Here is a 10,226-nt window from a genome sequence, read left to right on the forward strand (position 1 = left end):
TGTACCTAGACAGAGGACCTTGACAGATTTCTTCGGCACCAACACCAGCAACCCAGCCCACACACCTCCTGATACCTCCTCCATTGGGCCATCAGGGCACCGACCACGCTCCCTGGGAGTCAGCACTGATAGAGCAGTTATCTTATGTCGTGCTCGCCGGCCACCCCCACCAGGATCCCGACCACGGCATCCTCACCGTCGCCAGATCAAAGCCATTATTGCTCGGCATCGGAGGCGCCTACCTCGCTTCTACGACCTCTCCATTCTAGACAGCCCCATGGCGGAGATACTTGATCTAAGGAGAGGGCAACACTTCAACTGATCAGCATACATGGATCTACCTGATATACATTTTTCATTATTTTCCAGTATTTTCTACTCAGTATTATCTCGGAGTCTTACAGTTCTGTTCTTATAATTGTAGGACAATCAGTTTATTGTACTTTTTAGTCTCATTTAGTTGTTCTCTTTGATGAGACACCAACTTCAAATGTACTCTCAGTTCTGGTCTCATATGCCACTATGGCCTCTTAGAGACGTTAATATATCATTTCATTTCATTTCTCTCTCACCTCTCCCTCAAGCCTCTTGAGTCTTCCAACTTCCAAGCCTCTAGGCTCTAGGCCTCTCTCTCTCTCTCTCTCTCTCTCTCTCTCTCTCTCTCTCTCTCTCTCCAGCTCACGGAGGATGGGTTTGTGATTAGACCCAGCTACATGGATACTCATCTTTCTCATGGGGTACGGTGTGCTATTGGTCAGATGCGCACATCCTCACACCAGCTAGAGATTGAGACTGGCAGATTCAAAGGAGTACCAGCTAAGGCCAGGATTTGTCAGTTGTGCCAGATGGAGCCAGAGACAGAGTTACATTACATATGTCACTGTCCAGTATATTATGAGATACGAGGCCGTTTTCACTGCCTGTTCAGAGAGGGTTTCGGACCACTTTCCAGAGTCATGAGATACCAGGATCAGAGATGCCTCGGATTATATTTGCTGGAGCTGAGGAGACATAGAGAGGGTCTCTTGAGAGGGAGGAGATCGGAGGCAGATTACAGACTTCTTTCGACCAGAGATTGAGCCGTCAGGCCAGCAGGCATTGCAGCTAGCCCCAGAGTATAGCCGCACCAGAGGTACACTGATTGATCGGGCTATAGAGTTGGGGCGGTCTAGGCGCCCCAAGATGAGAGGCCCATCCCGACACCGGCGGAGACTACAACAGAGGATCAGGACCATACTAGCACGGCATGGGAGACGTCCAGTCAGAGTACTCACCATGGAGGACATTGAGGATATCCGCCATCAACCGATGAGACATCTTTGGATAGTGATGTATATGATGCTTACCTTTGTTGCTGGAGTTTTCCTTCCCAGATGTTATCCATTAGGAGCTCCTAGTACCTTACTTTTCCTCATAGTTGTTGTTTCAGTTTCAGTTAGTTGTTTAGTTGTTTACCTTCACCATCAAGTCGGAATGTTACTCCATCCACGACGCCGCCGGCACCCTCCATCTCCACGGCCTCTCAACCATTACGTGGCCCACGACGACAATCTACACTTGGGGAGAATTGGAACCAAGTTGAAGGAGGAGGTGGATATGGCGGTGGCCCGCTTCTTCTTCCACGACCACATTGCCTTTCAAGCGGCTAGGTAAGTGCAATCGATCATTGCCAATTCATCATTCATGTTTTCATCATCCTAGTCTCCTTCTCATTAGTAAATTACTTTCTTGAATAGGTCGGAATACTCAAAGATCATGGTTAAGAAGATTGGGGAGTATGGCTCAACCTATACGCCCCCCTCATCCGAGAGCTTGCGCACTACATTGCTCGAGAAGGAGAAGCGCATTGTAGAGCAAGCGGCCGACAACACAAAGCGGCAATGGGAGAGGAACGGAGTCTCCCTCATTGTGGATGGATGGAGTGACACCCACAAGAGGAGTATTCACAGCGTGGTTGCATATTCCCGCGGGGAGATGTACTTCATCTCATCTCATGATGCATCCGGCACCGGGAAGAGTACGGATGTGCTTGCGGCAGAGTGGGCTACCACCATGGAGATCGTTGGCCCCGAGCATGTAGTGGGCTTTGTTGCAGATGGGGAGCCTTCCAATAGGGCGGCAGGAGCTATTCTCCAAGGTATGTATGGACATGTCACGGTGTCCTTTTGTATGGCTCATTGCCTAAACAACCTCCTCAAGGACATCGGGGCATTGCCATGGATCAGCCCGCTCATTGAGGAAGCCAACACCATGGTCTCCTTTGTCCTCAACCACCAAAGACTTCAGCATGAGTTCAACAAGAGGTTATAGATGGGAATCAGTTTTCCGCCCTCAGCCACGCACAATGGGAGGTACCAGAGGATCTGGAAGAGTGGCAATACTTTACAGGGAGGAGCTTCATGACAAAATACATGTGGTACATAGAGATGCAGATGTGAGGTACATGTGGGTCCGAATATACGGAGGGGGCTCCGCAAGCTATATGTGGTGGTATGCTACTTTCCCCCACCCCACTCCAGGTTTGCACCATCAGGAGAGTCGCCCTATATACCACTATATGATGATATCATGAGGTTTGCCAGCATAGGAGACATATTACTATTGGGAGACTTTAATGCACGTACAGGCACAGAGCAGACAGAGTTGTATGATACTCAAGAGGCTATGTACCGGGAGATCACGGCAGAGGATGCAGGGTTGCAAAGATCAGCACAGGATGAGGGGGAGATTACAAATTATGGCAGGCATTTTCTCACACTCAGGAGTGCACATGGGTTGGTCATATACAATGGCTTATCGAGATGGCAAGGATCAGATGCTCTCACACACTGGAACTCTAAAGGGGGAGCGAGCACAGTGGACTACTTGATGGGATCTCCTTCATTGATACCTGATGTGCGGGGTTTCATGATTTCCAGTAGGCCCATTGGCATAGCAGCCGATCATGCATACCTGAGTTTCACACTAGTAGGTAGATCCCCAAGAGATGGGCCAGCCACTCATCTACCTAGGTACCCGAGATATCAGTTTACACATGAGACAGTTGGGGTTTATCAAGATGCAGTATCTGATGGCTTGTTTGCTTTAGACCCGCATAGCCCTTTGGACGAGATCACGAGAGGATGGCAGGTGTACTACATGCATCTGCCTCATATGCGTTTCCCTGCACTATTATCCCTTCCACCCACCCCCGCAGCACTGCCCCACAGAACAGTTGGTATGATGATGAGTGTCGTGAGACACGAGCATAGCTACAGCGTGAGATTGCCATCGGGTCTCACACGCATAGACAGGCTAGGATGATCTTTCGGCGCCTTGTGCGGAGGAAGAAACGAGCCTATCTCGCTAAGCTAGAGGAGGAGATCTACCAACTCTTCCTTGGGCAAGACAGCCCCCCACCCCCCCCTCCACTGGGAGCTAGCATCAATTCCTCACGAAGTTTTGGGACCGAGGGACACATGAAGCAAATTCGCTTGATAACAACTTCTTTGAAGATCATCCAACATTATTAATAGACTATTTGGAGGCTTGACAAGAACTTCCGTCAAGTTAGGCAGAAGGGGATGTCATGTGCATTTCGCACTTGGATGCCACGTGGCCATATCTGTTCAGCAGGTGCAAGTTTTAGAGTGGTAACTGGCCCTTTGTGAGCCCTTGTTTGGGGCAAGTCAGCCAAGGATCCACTGTAGAGGGTCATGATCAGGTGTGCATGTCAAGCACACGAAGTCAGTGCATGTACCGTACGTCTGTAGCCCTCTGGAACGATGTAGAGGTGTACTGGGCATTTATTAGGCTACCAGTCGGATGCATGGGCACCAAATTAGGTCAAGAGAGACTCTGTAGGAGTCCTGCCTCATGGACAGCCATGGAAGGGCTATCCAGGAGCCACCTAGGCCTTAGACCAGCCGTTAAAGCACTTGGGACAGCCTTATGACAAGCCCAGGACCCTGTCAGCCAGCGTAAGAAGGCTCACACTTACTTTTGTTGATCATGCTCGGTTGTAGACATCTACTTTTTCAAACCTCCACGAAGTGCATGGACAAGGACCATGTGAACAAGGTTTAAAGGAGGACAAGTGTGTGTTTTATGGGACCAGTTCACATTATTTTAAAAACACTGGACACTTTGAATAAAATACCACACAACTTGTAACATGGGCATTGTGTATTTAATTAGATTATTCACGAAGAGCCCACGTTTACTCTATTTTGTGCATGGACACTCTATTTTTTATGGGACACTCTTACCTCGACACGCTTTTATAAGTCTGGACATACATAAAACGAGGATGTGAGCATGCTTTTTTGCATATTTGTGCAGATCTAGGCAGATTTGTGTTACTTTAGCCTGTTTTCACATCTACAGCCACCCAACAGCATCTATGCACCCGTCTGTACCTGTTGTACTGATGTACGTATAGTTTGTTGACCACACGGCACCTGTACATGCTCGTAAAGCATCCATACAACCCCAGACTGCTGTTCTACACCCTGTTTCTGCCCATACCGACTGATTTGTTGATTTTACCCAGCTACATTGCTCAGATTCAAATGTGGGTTGCACCTGTGAGATTTCCGATTGTATACACTTAAACAAGAATTTGCACATATTCATGGAGTATTTTGGTTTTAATGATTTAGCTCAGTTCTATGATATTTATGAAGGCCTCTGAATATGGGGAAGATCACTCCCGCATAGATATTGGAATATCTACAGATCACAATATCTCATTTTGGACATATGTCAAAGGCCTCAATGTTTTTGTAACATTGGTTATTGTATTTTCAATAATTTGGCCTCTCTCCAATCAGAAAGAAGAGGCGGCCGTGACTCCCAGGTTTGTATATATGAAATACTTCTTGGCAATATAAGATTCCACGAGGAGTGTCGGCCCATTCCGGCCCCGGTGTGGGTCACTTAAACATATTTCTTTCTTTTCCAGTTTGTCGTTCAAGTTTTTTTTTGTGAATGTGGCTGTAGCCATCCAGAAGTGTTTGATTTCCAGTAATAGTTAAGCGTGAAAGCCCCTTGCTCGAGTTACAAACATGCCAACCAGGATGGCACAAACAAGAGGGCACCACAATGCAGGCCCAGGCAGAATGAGAAACATTACCAATTTGTCGCTCCACCCCAAGATGAGAGTGTGCCCACTCTCAATGACTTCACTTTTGCCCTTCCGTAAGGAATCCACCTTCTCAGAGATGGCATCTGAGATAAGTCCAAGCATAAGAGCAAAGATCAGCATGCCACCAAAGCTTATCAACACAGAAACTATACGGGGCCATGTCCCTTCACTGTCAGCATGATTTCCAGAATCTGCAACATACGTCCAGGCACGCCACATGGCATCCGAAAGGCTGTCGTCACTCACTGTAAACAATGCAATCCCGCCACCACAAATTAGTAGAACCGTGGCAAGTAACAATGCAGCTGGCTTCATGTAAGGACGGGTTGAAAAAAGTATGTCCACGCCATAGGCTATTCGCTTGTCTATTGGTGCATCCTCCTCAGTGCCTGTGATAAACTTCCTACTCAGTTCCTGAAGTTGGTGGATCTTCCTCTTTAGCAAAAAAGGCACAAAGAGGAGGTGCACGATAATCACAAGCAAGGCAACCTTGCTTAAACCCTTTATGAACATCTCTTGAAAAGTAATGCCGGAACCTCTGTCATTTTGTTGTTCTTCTATCAATCCCTTTGTAACATCAAAGTCAACACTTGTGCATCTTTCAAGCAATCCATGGAGCTGTGTAATCTCTATCTGCAGAACACCACATGAATTTTAATGCAACAAATTGCAGGAGATTGAACCAAGGCACGTGTCTTAACATAAGGTTACAAGCTTGGGCAAAGGATACCTCAAGTAACAGTATCTTTAGTGTCAGACCTGAACATACAATCAGAAGCTGCAACCAAAGAAAATAAGAGGCCTGGTTAGAAACAGCAAGAAGCTAAGAATTAGCTGTTCAAAGATCAAAGGAAAGATACTGAAAGAGAGGCCATAAAAGCATACTGTAAGGAATGCAAAGGTGAGCCATGTCCCATGTTTGTTGTTGAAGGACCCCTCCATAAATGATTTTTCTCTTGTAATTGAGTCAGAAGTAGCAGAAACGCAGCTGTTGCTTATTGAAGAGGAGCCAATAAGAGGTGCAGACCTTGTCTCCAGACCCTCCGATGAATCAACCGGGAGGCTAGGCTTGATGCTAATGCGGCCACTGGGATCATCTTCTTTCTTTAAGGCTGGCAATGCACATTCCCTAGGGTTTTTGACACCTTGAGAAAGCATGCTTGCATTAGATTGTTGTAGCTTTTTCTGATAAAGCTTTTGAGTAGGACTTTCACCTTGAGAATGTTTGATTCCATGGAAACGCTGTAAATTTTGTTGATATAACTGTTTCTGGGGAGATTCCTGGGCTGAATCAGCCCATGGCTTAGACCTTTGAAACTGTAATCGGTAGTCCTCCCTTCCCTTTTTTGACTCCACCCCAGATTGATGTCTCTTGAACGTCTGTGTTTGTCGACATTCCCCACCATTAATGGCCTCCCCAGAATCCAGGAAGCTAGGACAGATATCTGAAGTACTCTTGGACCTGATATTATTTTTGGGAGACGTTCCAACTCTTCTTGTACCTTTAAATCCCATAATTTTATTGGAAGACCAAGTGCTAACAGAAGAGAAACTGTCTGTTTGCACATTCTTCTCATTAGCTGTTCTCTTTGACATGTGTTCAGAAGTCAAAACACTCACTGTTTGTACTACAGGAGCAACTCTGCTTCGTAATGTTGGCGGCCGAGCTTCCACCGAGTCATTGTTTGGTTTTTTGACTGTAGAAACGGTGCAGCCAGCACTCCTCTCATGTGTTGTTCTCTTCAACACTGATTCACCCTCAGGCATGTCTTCAGCAGTCATCAAAGCTTCTCACAATGTGACACAAATGTTACATCTCACTTGTGAAGCTGACACACCTTCCATTGTACTGCTTTCAAGCCCTTTGGTTGCAGGGAATGTAAGTCCAACATTTTTCTCATTTGTTGTCCAGAGTGACAGTGATTCACCATCAACCCTGTGCCTAGTGCAACTAAAGCTTCCAGCTCTCCTATAGGAATAACATGGCTCTGCCTCTCTGATGCCAATTCCAATGCATTTCTGTTGGTCCTTCAGAGTAATGGGAGAAGGGGACTATGGGAAACTTGCACAGATTCATCCTGAAGAGCACCAGCATTTGAAGCAGTTAAGCTGTTCCAACTCTAATTGACGATATGTGTGTTTTCTGGTGCACTGAATTCAATGGAAGGGCTATCCGAAGAAATGAACCACAGGCAGGAGCCGAACGTTCTACTGACCTTCTTGTAAGCACGAGATGGGGGTCATCGAGCAACCCCCTGGTGGTGCACCCTGCACTGGCATCTCTCAGCGTGTGGCAAACTGGTAGTTGGTTGACATACTAGCCCAACAATCAGAGTTCAATCCTTGTCATATATGATCACATGACCTACAAAGGTGGCTGAACATGTACCAAAAAAAGAAATTCCGTCTATCTTTGTGCTCACTAGTCATTGCAAGCATCAGCAAATCTACAAGGTGGCTGACACGCTGAGAAATTTTTTTCTCTGGCTTCCTCTTCCATGCTCACCAATCATTACCAACATGAGCTAATGCCAGCCATCCCTACAGAAGCGCCATGCCACCTTGCCTCCCATAGCTGGAAATCATACCAGAGTCGGTGCTAGGTTGGAGTCTCCAAGATCCAAGTTGAAGGGGGATCCTGTATGTATGCCTGGCTATGGAAACATGTGTTTGCGACCTTTGGAGACCCTTCTTTATCTCTCTTTCTATGTGGCTCCATGGTTACCAGTCATTGACATGGCTGGGGTGCTATGTTCGATCAAAGTTGAAGGGGATACCCGGCATGCCTGGATATGGAACATGCTATGATATGCAACATGTGCATTGAATGCTTGTTTCTTTATTTCTTTCTTTCTTTGTGTTTCCATGATCGCCATTCCTTGACATCATGAGTTAAAGCTCGCCGCATCTGCGATCACAAATGCGTGAAAACACCGTGCCTTCATGCATATTGGCTGGCATTTTGGAGACAGTATAGGATAACATACTATAGAGATAATATAAACTTCAGCTTTAAATTGCAAGCAAAAGCAGGAAGCTTACAGGAACTGTCTGAAGCTTTGGGACGTAAGCGAGTGAGGGAGAATCGATCATCGCAGAGACGATGGAAGAACGTAAGGCGGTACGTCGTCTTCTCGCGCACAGATTCTCGCTTGCACACGTGTGCAAACCTCCGGGATGCGCCATTGTGTCGTCTTCTGGCGCAGAGATTCTTAACCGAGTGTGAAATTTTTAATTTTAGGAAAAAAATGTAAACAAATAATTATGGACCCGACATCTTTTAAAGATTAATTAATTTGCTTGGAATATTCCCTTTTGCTAGCGGAAGCTTCAGGGTTAGGACCGTTAGGTGCCGAGATTCCTAACCGAGTATGGAATTTTTAATTTTAGGAAAAAAATGTAAACAAATAAGGACCCGACATCTTTTTTAAGATTAATTAATTTGCTCGGAATATTCCCTTTTGCTAGCGAAAGCTTTGCTAAAGGCTTAGGTGGATTAATCTTTGTTAAAGGGGTGGGGCATGTGGATTAATGTGGGTGGGGCAGGTGGATTAACGTGGATGGGGCAGGTGGATTTAATGCCTCCTCCTCTCTCTCTCTCTCTCTCGCTCTCAAGCGTCTCCCCCCCTCCTCTCTCTCTCACAGAGGCATCGCCCCTCTCTCTCTCTCTCTCTCTCTCTCTCTCTCTCATCTCCATGTCTGCGTGCGCGCAATGGTCTCTCTTGTGTGTTCTGCACACACGAAGCTCTCTTGTATGTCTTCAGCCCTCTAGCTAGCGAGGAGCAAGAAGAAATAAGCAAAGCAGAGCACAAGGGGGTAGGTGGACGAGGAGGAGGAGGAGGAGGAGGAGGAGGAGGAGGAGGAGCGGTAGCCCGGAATAAGCAGAGCAAGAGGGGGTAGGAAGACAACCAAGGGGGGGATGGTCACGCTGCAAACCAGGTCGGAGGACCGTATAAGTAAGAACCGTTTATATTGCATTAAATAATGCCACGTATAAACAAATATTATAAAGTAAAAGGAAATTTTCAAGTTTGAAGGTTTTTCTTCTTTAAACCTGACCCAGGTTCAATACCTGCCCCCTTCTCCCATCCATCAATTCCGTCTCTAAAATAACCATTGCAATACAAAAAATAAAAAATTGTGCAAGTTTTGAGCGCTTATTGAAATGTTGCAATTACAAGAAACTCGGGTTTTTTTCTAACACCAGCCTAGAATAATCTTTCTCACTACTTTTGTTTAAAAAAAGGTCTTAGGCTATTCCAAACTTTGGGTAAGAAAAGAAAACTAGTGTGCTTGGGCAACGGTTTTATTGCAATGATGGATTGATGCAATTTTTTAATGCAAACCACGTTCATGGGTTGAGCAACTGTGTGAATATCCGGCTCCCACCATCATGTGCAATTGCATTAGCCATCAAAATTGCACTCACAGGTTTTATTGCAATGATGGATTGATGCAATTTTTTAATGCAAAGCACGTTCATGGGTTGAGCAACTGTGTGAATATCCGGCTCTCACCATCATGTGCAATTGCATTAGCCATCAAAATTGCACTCACAGATACGTCTAATTCACTTAGCAATTGTGTGAATATTTGGTTCCCACCATATTTTGTTTTTCTCACCTCATTGAGCAACTATGTTTATCAAGCATTCTACTAATATGTTTTTTCACCATATCGTCTTGTTTCTTTGCAGATATTCATGTAGATACCTTTGTATTAGTCTTTAAAAATGATTTAGTTATATGATAGTAATGTATGCATTTCATAACTATATAGTGAAATGCATACATTAATCTATGTGATAGTAATGTATGCGTTTTCACTACAACATAGTAATATATGATAATAATGTACACATTTTCACTACTATATAGTAATATTTGATAATAATGTATACATTTTCACTACTATATAGTGTTAAATGGAGATTTGACCAATTAGCTGATCTTGACCACCATGCTTATTTGAATCGACCATACGCTTGTTTTTCAACAAGCTAGTTGTTCGAAACTCCATATACTAGTCATAAAAAGTATGTTAAGACTGCTTTATTCAACCAAAGAAGGTGATGATTTAAGGAAAGTTATACATATCTTGG

The 10,226-nt window shown here is 45.1% G+C and overlaps 1 protein-coding gene and 1 long non-coding RNA gene across 5 annotated transcripts in view; both read right to left on the bottom strand.

Moving 5' to 3' along the window:
- The window catches only part of LOC147640990 (putative ion channel POLLUX), an 81,936-nt gene extending 74,212 nt beyond the window's left edge, over window positions 1-7,724 (bottom strand). For all 4 annotated transcript variants that reach the window (XR_015268699.1, XM_086817004.1, XM_086816999.1 and 1 more), the window contains exons 1-3: window positions 6,011-7,724; window positions 5,856-5,903; window positions 5,114-5,758 (exon numbers count right to left, since the gene is read on the bottom strand). Coding sequence is in view for 3 of the 4 variants with exons in the window: in XM_086817004.1 (XP_086673130.1) it covers window positions 5,114-5,758; window positions 5,856-5,903; window positions 6,011-6,907 (1,590 nt within the window). In the remaining variant the exon portion in view is untranslated. The remainder of the gene's footprint in view (window positions 1-5,113; window positions 5,759-5,855; window positions 5,904-6,010) is intronic.
- Window positions 7,725-7,789: 65 nt separating this feature from the next.
- LOC147640991 (uncharacterized) lies at window positions 7,790-8,414 on the bottom strand. Its single transcript, XR_015268700.1, has 2 exons — window positions 8,168-8,414; window positions 7,790-8,033 (listed from the first exon to the last, which is right to left on the bottom strand). It is a non-coding gene; the product is annotated as an uncharacterized LOC147640991 (long non-coding RNA).
- Window positions 8,415-10,226: the final 1,812 nt, after the last annotated feature.

This window comes from Cibotium barometz, chromosome 2 (genome assembly GCF_041138505.1).
Source record: "Cibotium barometz isolate CiBa-2024 chromosome 2, ASM4113850v1, whole genome shotgun sequence".
Taxonomy (NCBI): Eukaryota; Viridiplantae; Streptophyta; class Polypodiopsida; order Cyatheales; family Cibotiaceae; genus Cibotium; species Cibotium barometz.